The sequence below is a fragment of the Hemicordylus capensis genome, chromosome 4, assembly GCF_027244095.1.
Source record: "Hemicordylus capensis ecotype Gifberg chromosome 4, rHemCap1.1.pri, whole genome shotgun sequence".
In the NCBI taxonomy this organism is placed as follows: Eukaryota; Metazoa; Chordata; class Lepidosauria; order Squamata; family Cordylidae; genus Hemicordylus; species Hemicordylus capensis.
Genome location: NC_069660.1, coordinates 120,142,059 through 120,154,372, shown reverse-complemented (window position 1 = coordinate 120,154,372; position 12,314 = coordinate 120,142,059). Strand labels below are relative to the sequence as shown.

General features: G+C 43.2%; 1 protein-coding gene across 4 annotated transcripts in view; it reads left to right on the top strand.

Annotated features, from left to right (window-relative positions):
- Positions 1 to 12,314, top strand: part of ODF2L (outer dense fiber of sperm tails 2 like) — a 55,527-nt gene that overhangs the window by 25,620 nt on the left and 17,593 nt on the right. For 3 of the 4 annotated variants that reach the window (XM_053245274.1, XM_053245272.1, XM_053245276.1), the window contains 5 exons: positions 1,324 to 1,433; positions 4,379 to 4,514; positions 8,855 to 8,965; positions 9,508 to 9,612; positions 9,758 to 9,916. In XM_053245274.1, coding sequence (XP_053101249.1) covers positions 1,324 to 1,433; positions 4,379 to 4,514; positions 8,855 to 8,965; positions 9,508 to 9,612; positions 9,758 to 9,916 — 621 coding nt within the window. The remainder of the gene's footprint in view (positions 1 to 1,323; positions 1,434 to 4,378; positions 4,515 to 8,854; positions 8,966 to 9,507; positions 9,613 to 9,757; positions 9,917 to 12,314) is intronic. The other variant, XM_053245273.1, reaches the window with a different exon arrangement.

Below are 12,314 nucleotides of genomic sequence, written 5' to 3'. Positions count from 1 at the left end.
AAGGGCCGGCTCAGACAGTTTTCAGGCTATTTTGGCCATTCCTTTGGTGGCAGTGGCCATTTTAGAGGCCACTGTCCATGCCCACTGGGCCTCTGCATGGCCTGGGTCATTGGGCATGTACGGTCACCTCAAAAAAGGCTGCTGCCACCAGAGGAAAGCCCGGAACAGCCTGAAAATGGGCCGAACTGGCCCTTTTTAGAATGGGAGAAGGCCAGCGGGGGAAGGGGGAGAGGACAGACACACACACATGATGCTGACCCAGACCCAGCAATGAGTGTTAAATTTTTTGAAAAATAAAATAAAATTAGAACCCCCAAAACCTCCTTGAATTCGAGCCATGCCAGGGGTATATTCGGGGGGCACAAAATTGAACAAGTCTGGTTTGGTTTAAGTCCAGTCTGGACTCTGAGGAAACCAGTTTTGTGCACACCCTTGAGTCCTGGGCCACAATCTGGCCAATCTTGGTTTATTCTAACCTGCTTACTTGGTTACCAATCATATTTCATGTTAAGAAGGTTAGAATAATCCTAATTTGGAGGTAGACACTTGCGTTGGCAGGGGAAAGAACAGCATGTGCCCTTGAGACTCAGGGTTATTAGGCAAGCCCAGACTGTAACTGCAGTTCTTCATGACATCAGAATGGGCCCATAGTTTGTCTGTTATAAACCTGGAAACTCAAATCATGGTTTGGGGTCTAAACTAAAGTTTGCACTGGTTTTGTTCTATGTCTCAATCCAGCCTCTGTTTCAAACTAATCATAGAATCTATTTGATAGTATTTGACCAGGGCTTAGGTAAACTGGTTGAGAATCCTCATTGTGGGGTCATTGTAAGCCATAATATCATGGACACCAACCAATCTGGTGCTGTGTATAGCAGTCTATGGCATTTGAGATGCTCGCTGAAGCAACAACCTCTAATCTCAGTCTGTAAGTGCTGGATAAACTGCAAAGGAGGTGTGATCTGAAGTATCCTCTATAGCCAAAGAATTGTGAGGATGTTCTTGTTGCTTAAGACAAGAATTGTCTGTAAATAACTTTAAAATGCATCCTTTAGGAAGACATTCTTATTGGACATAAACATTTTCCTTAACCAGGAGGTTAGTAATACTGCCTGGATCCCAGCTGATTCTAGCATGTTACAGTTTTCCAAGTCTTTAGTAATGCGTTTATGTTGAGATTTGAAACTTAGTTTATATTGTTCTGTACTACTGCACTACACTTGGAAGCTGCTTTGAGTGAAAATACCTCCTGTGTTTAGGGAATTGAGCAGAATTATAAATGAGTGCTTATATTACATGGTCTGTATTTTGTACATTCTCCAGGAAATCCAATTGTCTGAGGCACTTTCAGCTTCTAAAATCTGGAAAAGTCATCACGAGACAGCGGTAGATGAAAAAACCAGGTTAGAAGTTCAGGTTGAAATGCTGAAAAAGTAAGTTAATATGTTGTGCTTCTCTGGAAATAATGAACCTCTTTATTAAAAATTGTATAGCTCTTCTTAAAGGTTTGTTACTTTGTTAAAGTTTATTAAAGGTATATTTTCATTTTCTAAATTTTAGGCAGAATTTAGGACTGGGAAGTTGGCAATGAGCATGTAATAGTAAAACCTCTTGGTTTGGTGATTATTTCGCAAAGTGTCAAGGAAGCTACCACTCCAGTTATAGAGTGTGGAGTGTAGTTGTTGCAGCCATTTAAATAAATATGCATGGAGAACATTGTAGAGTCTAAAATAAATTGATTTATTGATGAAATACATTGAGATAGGAAAGACCTAATCCCATCTATCAGCTACATAATGAAGAGGGAGGGAGGGAGGGGGAGAGATATTTCCATCTTCTCTCTAGAAGGAAAGGAAGAGGACTGACTCACTACAGGAAGTACCCAGGGAGTCAAAGCAGGGGCCATAGAGTAGAGGCAAGCAGGGACAGGTAAGGAGACCCTCACTAATTATCTCTACACCAATGCCCCTAATGGTCATAAGGATGGTGCAAAAGGTTGATACACAGGAACTCCATCTCCAACAAAACTTTCTCATTCTTTCATTCATTTCTCATTCATTTCTCATTCATTATTATTATTATTATTATTATTATTATTATTATTATTTCGATTTCTATACCGCCCTTCCAAAAATTGCTCAGGGCGGTTTACAAAGAGAAATAAAACAAATAAGATGGCTCCCTGTCCCCAAAGGGCTCACATTCGAAAAAGAAACATAAGACACACACCAGCAACAGTCACTGGAAGTACTGTGCTGGGGGTGGATAGGGCCAATTACTCTCCCCCTGCTAAATAAAGAGAATCACCACAGTAAAAGGTGCCTCTTTGCCCAGTTAGCAGGGGGCATTCTTTCTTACTTGGTATCCAATATGTGAATAGGACACTCTTGTAATGGCACATATCTTGTTCTTTGCATTGCTCTTAGATAGGGAATTACTGATTTGTAGAATGTTGAGATAAGTGAGCGCAGAAGCAGTGCCTGCAGTAGCTTCTGACATGTTCTGCTTCCTGTGCTATACCAGAAGTGTGCTTCTCTCCTTCACTGGCAACAGATAACCTCTTTTGACATAGGTGAAAGCCAGCAGTGTTTGCTGCCTTTGTATGTAGTCGGAAAGCTATAATTGGTACAGAATGTGGCCGCCATAATGGTTTTTGGGACAGCCCGAATGGACCATATAACACTGATTTTAAAAGAATTGAACTGGCTGCTAATGAGCTGGGTCTCACGATCCATGAGACCTGGTTTAGTGAGCTGAGCAGGAGAGCAGGCTAAGCCCACTCTCCCCACTCACGATCCGGCAGGGAGCCCTGGGCGGCCAGATCAGCCACCCACATGATTGCCAGCTCTGTGACAGAGCCGGCAGGGGTGGGGGAGCTTGGGGGCCGCGTGGCCCCTGGAAGCCCCAGTATGCCCTGCGTGAGTGCGCAGGGCATATTAGAGGACCCCTGGAGCCAGGAGGCGGATTTTCACCTCCCCTCCGGGGGTCTACTCATGAGTAGCTGCACCACGGCTACTCATGCCCAGATAGCCCAGTTTTGTGGAGTGCTTGCTCCGCAAACCCAGGCTAAGGGCAGGGGTACTTAGGCGAGTTACCCGCATAGGAACCACCGGGCTCGCAGGTGAGCCCGGTGGTTCACACGATGGAGCAAAATTGGGCTAGCCTCCGCTAGCCTGATTTTGCCCCATCGTGTGAATAGCCTCAATATGTTTCTGAGCAAAATACAACATGCTGGTTGTTGCCTATAAAGCCCTCAATGGCTTGGGTCCAGAGTACTTAAGAGAGCACTGCCTTTGTCATGAACCCTGCTGCCTATTAATATCATCTGGGGAGGTCCGGTTAGGGTTGCCACCAGTTTGTTTGGTGGCCACTCGGGACTGGGCCTTCTCTGTGGTTGCCCCGGGACTTTGGAATATGGTCCCTGTCAAAATAAGTGCATCTCCATCTCTGATTGCTTTCAGGAGGACCCTCAAGACGTATCTGCTTTGTCAGGCTTTTAACTGAAATTAAATTTTAATTTGTTTAATTGTTTTTATCCTATAAAATTGTTTTAACTTTTTTTATTCTCTGAAATGATTTTGTGTGTGTTCTGTTTTATGTTTTATGTTTGAAATTGTGTACACTGCCTATAGATACACATATCAGCTGGTATATAAATATGATAAATATATAGAAAATAAATAAATCACATGAAAAAAGTTAATTAAAATTAGAAACTGAAAAACAATTGCAATGGAAAATGTTCTGGCCCACATCTCTGCATGGGCCAGTAAAGACGTAATGTTTCCAAACTCTGCACCACATTTAAGAGATAGGGAGCAGGTTTATGCAGGTTTACCCTTCCTCACTATGAATTCCCCTTACCTCTATAATAGTTTTCCTTTATCTGGATTGACCATGCTGTATCCTTGCAACTGCACTGTAGTTGCAACCAGTGTTGTGCAGTGGTTAGGTGTTGGTCTAGGCCAGGCCTGCTCAACTTAGGCCCCCCAGCTGTTTTTGGACTACAGCTCCCATAATCCCCAGCCACAGTGGCCAATAGCCAGGGATTATGGGAGTTGTAGGCCAACATCTGCAGGAGGGCCAAAGTTGAGCAGGCCTGGTCTAGGCCAATGGACACCTGAGTTCAAATCCTCATTTAGCCATGAAACTCAGTGGGTGACTTTGGGCCAGTCACTTACCTCTCAGCCTAACCTACCTCACAGACTTGTTGTGAGGATAAACATAACCATATACACTGCTCTGAACTCCTTAGAGGAAGATTTGGATATAAATGTAAAAACAAAAGCTGAAAATAAAGCGCATGTGGGTTGAAGTACAATGTACTTATCATTAATTAAATAATATGGCTACAGAAGCTGTGCTTCAAATGTTAAAGGCAGATGACGGAGCATTTGATGGAACTGAAAGCAATGCAAGATGGTGGGAAAAAGTCAAAGAGAGAGATTCTTGGAAAGATTAATTCTATCATTTCTGAAAATGAAACAATTTCTCTTGAAAATGCAAAACTAAAGGTAAGATTACCTGCTAAACTGTAGTTATTTTAGTTTGTTAGGAGTTCCACTATGAGATAATTTCTTAATGCTCTCTTAGCCACTTGGGCAGAACTACAATCGGGCAAGGGGAGACAGTTTTCTGGGGGCCCCACTGCCTCAAGGGGCCCTCTAGAGACGTGTCGCATGACTCGCCATTGCCCTCCTGCCCAGCCCCAAGGCCCCTCTGCCACTTGCCCTGTTCGCCCTCTCTCTTGCTTGCCCTCTTGGCCGGCAATCTAAGCAGCCTGCAAGCTGCTAGAGTGTCTTCTCTCCCCGCCTCTCAGCTGATTGGCAGGTGGGTGGGGCTTCCAGAGAAGCCTCCATGCAGGCCTCCCTGAAGACTGAACTCGAGTGCCAGCAGGCCTGAAGGAAGGAAGGAGGCACGCAGAGTGGTCAGTGCTGGCTGCCCTTACCCACCACAGTAATGGAGGTAGAATGTGAATTCCTTTTTGTGGTCCCCCCCCCCCATATAGGGACCTGCTTGCTTGCTGTAGGGCTTTGATATGGGAGGAGAGACTGAGAAGTCTGTGAATATTTAATTTGAAACAGATTGGAAAATTTGCTGGCTTTTAAAAAAAACTATCTAAAAAGTCCTATAAGTGGCTTGTTTCATGGCAGAAAATTACAAAAACCTCTGGAACAAACATATATTTTATTTTATTTTATTTTATTTTATTTTATTTTATTTTATTTTATTTTATATTAATTTATTTTATTTTATTTTATATTAATTTATTTTATTTTATATTAATTTATTTTATATTAATTTATTTCATTTATAAATGCACTGTTCAAGTTGTTTTGCAACCTAGAAGGTCTGAGTGAGAACTGTGAAGCATGTGTTGTGCTTTTATATTATATTATTTTTCTTTAGAAATGCCAAGCTGGTTGGACATGTCCAAAAACTTCACTCACACTATTTACACTGTATGTCATCAGTCGGTATGATTCTGTAATGATATGAAAGTTAAGGAGGCCCTGCACATGCTGATTTGCCCCGCACCCCACTAGGGATGACCCTGCTTCTGAGCACCTGCAGAGAGTGATTTTTATCTCAGTACAATGAGAGACCACAACCAGCCCTACTTCCACACTGGTGAGCAGGGAGAATGACTTTTAGGACAGAGGGGGTAACTTCAGGAGCTCCTTGAGCCCTGGCATATCTCATCTATCTTAAAATTTTACCAAGAAGAGGAAGATTCCTCATCCCCCCCGCCCTTTTTCTCCTCTGGAATGGAGCTAATTCTTTCTTTTTTCTCTATTTTCGCCCACCTATCTTCCTTGTTTCAGTGGGACTTACTGGTCTCCTATAGGGAGCAAAATATGCTGGGAACACAAATTAGTTTGGTATGGTTTACATCCTTGAGCATGTGCAGTCCTATGTGCATTTACGAGGGAAGGATCTCAGAAAATTGAATGCAATGGAATTTATTTTTAAGTAGACATGCTTTCCTTGCTAGTAAGTCCTTTAGGTTTCAATGAAATGTACTTCCAGCTAAATGTGGTTAGATTTGCTGCCTGAGGTTGCAATTCTCCACACACTTACTGGGACTTTTACACACAGCAGGCTTTACTGCAAGTTTACTGAGTGTCTTTACTGCAAAATTGAAGTTGTCCCGAAGAACCAACGCAAAATAGTTTTGTTTTGTTTTTACTCCAGATATAAATCGGGCTACACTCTAACAGCATTGAAAAACACGAATTGTGTGTGAACTGCTCTCCAATAACTTGCAGGGACTTCAGGGTAAATCTGGCCAACATGTGAATGCAGCACCTCCATTCCAGAGGAGATATGTGTTAAAGGGCTTTAAAAGCCTCCTGTGAAAAACCTCCTGGAATCAAACTTTACTGAATTTGTTCAGAATTCTGAGAAAACATTATTCCCCTAACATTATTTCACACTGCATGGTTGAAAGCCTCCTTTGCTAATCTGCAGCGAGGGGCCCGTTTTAATAATTAGTGTTTCTAGTGAGTTCTAGGCATTAAAAGTAGCACAAATATATAGTATACATTGTATATCACTATATATTGTGAAGTGTGCATATGTGTATTCAGTGAACTGTATTTCCAGGCAGCATACTTATTTTGAAATATCAGACTTAAATCCTTGGGGGCCTGGGGTGTGCAGAAGCCCTGGACTTGGCGGGGGGGGGGCATTTTAAAATCTTGTCTCTGGGCCCAATCCAACCTTGCTACACCCCTGCTTAGCCATACAGATTTCTACCCTTGTTTGAGTATCACTTCATGAACTTTACAGATGTTAGGTAGGAAGGGACAGCCAGCTCTGAAAAGAGGCTTGCTGAGGCAGCTGCCTCAGGCAGCTGATTGGCAGAGATGACCGATTGCCCATTTGCTCTTCCATGTGTCTAGTTTCGAAAAAGCCTTGACTTTTGAAAAGCCAGAGGCAGGAGCAAAGGAGGTGCAATCAGGTAAGGTTAGAGGGAGCTGTATGGGAGATGTGAGGAATGAGCACGAGACAGACACTGGGGTGGGGAAAAGGAGATAGCTGAGTGCAAAGGGCACTGCAGGAGGATGGTGGGGAGCCAAGGTGGGTGAGGAGAGTGGACAGGAATAGCAGCAGACTTTGCACACTGCCATGAAGATGAGAAAGGAAGATCTTGCGTGGGGGGTGGAAGGCTGAGGGAGTGGTGACCGTACTATGGGTGGGGTGTGCAGTTTGCTTGGGTCAGCTTTGCTGAAAGAAAAACTATTTCCGCAGAGAGTGTATATTCAGATTTTTCTTTCTCATTCAACGTTTCCAGCCCAACTTTAGTGGCATTTGAATGCATCCATGTTACCGTTAATATTTTCTAGTAGAGGTGTGCACAAATGGTTTCAAGTGAACGAGTCTGCCATGAACAGGGCCAGTTGAGCAGTTTGATTATGAATAGGACCGGCCTCCAGGAAAGGGGGCCAGTTTGAGATTGAACTGAACCAAGCCCGGTTTGAACCGAAGTGGTTCAGCGGTTCATGTGGCTATGTAAAGGGAATCTGGTGAAGATTTCCCTTGCTTGTAAAGGGGAATAATCCTTAAAAGGGCTTGTGACGGAAAGTACATATAAGAGCTGGAGAGTGAGTGCATGAGAGTGTATGTTGCCATAATAACCAGGCACAGCATGTTGCCATAATAACCAGGCACAGGGGGAGGGATTTAAATAAGGACAGTTGGTCAGGAGAAGACAGTTGGAGTTGGTGTTGGAGTGTGGGAGCTGATTGTTAGGAGTGAGAGTTTGGACAGAGTGTAGCAGAGAGATTAGTTTATCTGATCTGAACAAGAGAGGTTGTTCAGGGGTTTGTGTGAGTCTTGAGTGGTGAATGTGTGGAGACTGTGGAACCAGCAGTACACTGAGTCAGTGCTCTAAAAGTGGGGAAGCGTTAAGCCTGGGAAAGAAACCTTTAATGTAAAAGATACCCAGAGGTGAAACTTTAGTTTCAGTAATAGACAAGAAGGTCTGGGAAAATTCATTAAGTGTACAAACCAAGTTTTATTCATCTCTGTCCCAGTTATATCACCTCCCTAAATGTTACATTTTGTCAATAAGGAAAAACCACTCAGAGAGTAAAACAGCTGATGCACTTTGCAACTTTATAGAGAAGTTTTTGTGCCCTGCCTTGCAGATAATCTTTATTCCAATAAGTTGTAAACAATATACTTATTCTTGTTTTTGTTCTACACCTCAAGTTTTGTTTCATTTGTACACTGAACATATGCGCCTATCCTGCACTTGCGAGGTTACATAACCACGGTGTTGAGGACTGAGAGCAGGGTAATAAGTAATCATATGGTGGCAGTGAAAGAAAGTACAAACTGAATAAATCCCCAGAACCTAGAGACTAAGTTGGAGCCCAGGCGAGTGCCAGTCGGAGCAGCACTGCCGCCATGCTGGCTGTTGGGGGGGGAACGCCACTGGCCGGTAAGCACCTTATTATTTAGTTTTACAGTTGCCTTTCGCCCCCCCCCCACCCAAGTTTGGCCCTCACAAGGCTGGCTTATCAAGCCCATTAAAGGATTGATTCCCTTTTAAATAGCCACATGAACCATCGAACCAGTTTGAGCTGATCCAGTCGAACCGACCAGCCGAGCCAGATGGTTTGTCCAAACCTGTTTGTGGACCCATAGTTTGGTTTGAATTCTGACTGAACTGTGGAAAATGGTCCGCGCTCACCCCTATTCCGTAGTCATGCTACTTTTCATGACAAATAACTTAGTAGTGTATTCAGCTTAATTTTATATATTTGCCATACAAGATAACTGCCATTTTTATTGTGCCCTTAAACCTCTCCTGTAGTATTTTTTTAAAGATATTTTCTAATTTTAGGCATCCCTTGCTGCTTTGGAAGCAAATGTTATTGCTGGAGAAGCTGAACTCTTAGACCTGCACAAAGAAGCAAAAAGACAAGCAAAACTGGTAGAACAATATAAAACTGAGGTGAGTTGTGCAAGTGAAATACTGATTTCTTGAGCCTAGTTCAAACGATAGTCTCACCTGTTATCTTACATAACCTGGGTGGAGGAACCAGAGTGTTTTATTTAAGCTATTTCATTTATTTATATTTTATCTTTGTAAACTGCTTTGGGAACTTTTGTTGAAAAGCGGTATATAAATATTTGTCGTATTCATAAGCTACAATTAGCATTTCCTGCCTCTGGGCCACAGAGGTGATAGAATTTTCTCAGCGTTGGATTGTTTTTGAAAATGGTGGTGTCACAGTAATGATTGTCTGTTCTGTTAGCCTGGCCTTTGAAGAATAATGATAGGAAGTATTTGTCTATTCAAACCTATGGAAATCTTGATAAATTGGCTTGCAGATTTGCTTTTCAAAATTTACAGAATTTTTGAAAGTCCAAAACTTTGAATCTTTAAGAAGAAACCCAATACTTTAAAATATGTGGTTCTTGATGGCTAGAGGAAAACATTACAACCTTAAAAGAAACATTCTTTTGACTTTATAAACTGAAATGTTATCCTAGGTGGGGAAATTAGAAACAGAAGCTGAGGAATTGGAAACCAGGTATGAAAAAGTCATACATGAAAGCAGTAAGGTAACAGACGGCAAAGTTTTAGAGATGGATACGGTAAGTCTATGTGACCTACAATGTATTCTGCTTTTGTTATGTATAGGTGTTTGAATTTATTATGTTGCGCAAAGTGACTGAAAATGCTAACCAGGTTTTGTGTCTTGTGTTTGTGCATTCCCCCACCCCCAATGCTGCTGCACAGATAAAAAGCCAGGCTGAGGCTCAGTTAAAGGAGTTAGAACATGTCCGTGATTTACAGAAAGCAGCTGAAGAGAAACTGCAGAAGTGTCAGGAGAGCCTTCTGTCCTGCCAAAAGAGCTGTGTAGAGAAATCCAAAGCCATTAGGGAACTGCACGCTCAGGTACTTGGAGAATAATAGTTTTGGATTATTTTTCTAAATGTGGAAGGAAGTCAAGGAAACTTGAATTGGTTTTTTTCATTTGATTAAGGGTTTGTGTTTTGGTGGTGGTGGTGGTGGGTGGGCACGTGTTAACATATTAAAAAGGGAAGGAAACAGGTTTTGCCAGCTGAGAGCACTCATGTCATCTCTCTGACAGAACAAATGTTCCTTTGATTTGGTATTCTTAGTGAAATTGATCTGATTCATTTTTTCTAGGCAATGGTGCTATTGCTGCTGTGCATTTCTACTGATTACCCTAAACTGTTAGATATTAGACTTCTGAAGCATTAGTTGTCTTTTAATAACCCACTCCTTCATCATGCTTAATGTTAACCAGGGTGTAACATTAAATTTGTAAATTTCCTCTCCAAAAATTAGTTTAATGGTGGTTACAATGAACTATGCCACTCCTAGTTGATAAGGCTGCATCCAAGTACGCTCAGTCTTCAGATCTTGTTTGCTTAATGAAAGTATAGCATTTTGCTAAATATAATGGGACAATGAAATATTGATTACAAAGGCTGAGTTCAGACATAATGTAAAATCATGGTTTGTTTAATGAACTGTTTCACATTGGGGCTATTCTCACAATCAACAAAAATTGGGCTAGGAGAGCCTAGCCCGATTTTTGTTGATTGTGTAAACCACCGGGCTCGCAGGCGAGCCCGGTGGCTTACAAGCGGGTCACTCGCTTTGGTAGCCCTCCCTAAAGCCCGGATTTACGGAGCGAGCGCTCTGCAAACCCAGGCTTTCTGGTCATGAGTAGCTGCAGCACAGCTCCGCGCCATGACTACTCGCAAGGAGACCCCCAGAGGGGAAGCGAAAAGCCGCCTCCTGGCTCCAGGGGTCTCGCCAGCATGCCCTGCATGCTTGTGCAGGGCATGCTGGAGCTTGCGGAGGCCAATTGGCCCCAGCCCCCACCAGCTCCATCACGGAGCCGGCAATCATGTGGGTGGCTGATCCAGCCGCCCAGGGCTCCCTCCCCACTCTCCGCCCCAAACCGGGTCTCACTGATCGTGAGACCCGGCTCCTTGTCTGAACCCAAGACTCCTCACCAACTGTGGTTTATTTGGGGCTAACAAACCAGAATCTGAAACAACAGTTTGAAGTTGGTGTGCACACCACAGTTAGTGCTCACTGTGCTTTCATGTTCTATCTGAAACCACAGACCATTGATCAGCCACAGTTTTGGTGATGTGCATCCACAGTTATGTTTGGAAGTTCAAACCATGGTTTAAGTTCTTAACTATGGTTACCACAAACCATGGTTTCACATCATTATGTCTGAATAGGTTTTGCATGGGATAGATTCAGGGTCTATTGTCTCCCCCCCCCCTCATTCCAATGTATCATCTTCCTGAGAAATTTGCTCTTCAGAATATATGTTAGTGCTTCTTCTAAATCTCAAACACCAGATGCTTTTGAGTCACTGCATAAGAACCATTCTACATGAGATCTCAGTGGGCCCGAGATAACGCGTGGTGGAGAAGCAGCACAGATAACTACCCATGTGAAATGACTCTCCAGTTATGCAGAGGCCCTATGCACATTGTTCTTTTCCTTCAAAAAAGAGGAGATAATTAAACATACTGGGCGCCCATGCTATTGGGTGCTGAGGTGGAAGGCCCAGTTCACATGAGAGGGTATCTGTGGAGGAGGGGCCTGTACCATATCACCACCATGCTATTTTGAATGTGTGAACTGTGGAGCCAAGTTGAGTTGCAAAGAGAGGTAGTGTACCTTAGGACAAGTTACTGCAATTCTGTCAGTCACTATCTGACATTCTGTACAGCCTTACGAGGCTGGAACAAAAGTGTCATCCTCACAACGAGCCACTAAACTTACTGTGGGTAAGACTTGGCTTGCAAGGCTGTCAAAGGCGAAGGAGGATGTAATTTTTGCTCCTCTCTCCTCTCCACAAAAGCTCTTTTTTGCATTCAGAAATATGTCTGTGAAGGCTGCGGAGCTCTCATGGACATATTCCAGGATGCATAAAGGGCTTTTGCATAGAGGGGAGAGAAGCAAAAATTGCTTCCCCCTCTGCCCATGCTGCTCTGCGAGCCAATCCTCACCTACAGTTGTTTAGTGTCTCCTTGCGAAGATGGAGTGTCAGTCATGATCCCCAAGGGCTTGGAGTCAAAGACAAAAACTCGACATGACATGGAATTCCCTGTGTGTGTTTGCCCAGAAGCAAAGGAAGACTGGACTGAGATTGGGGAAGAGGGGTCCTCCCTCCCTTCACCCTCCCTTCACAAGCACTCTTAGCCATGGAGGGAAAAGTTATGAGCACAAAACATGTGCTTGTAAGTTTTTTTCCCATCTGCAACAAATGGAAACTTTGGTGGGAAGCATTTCAGTC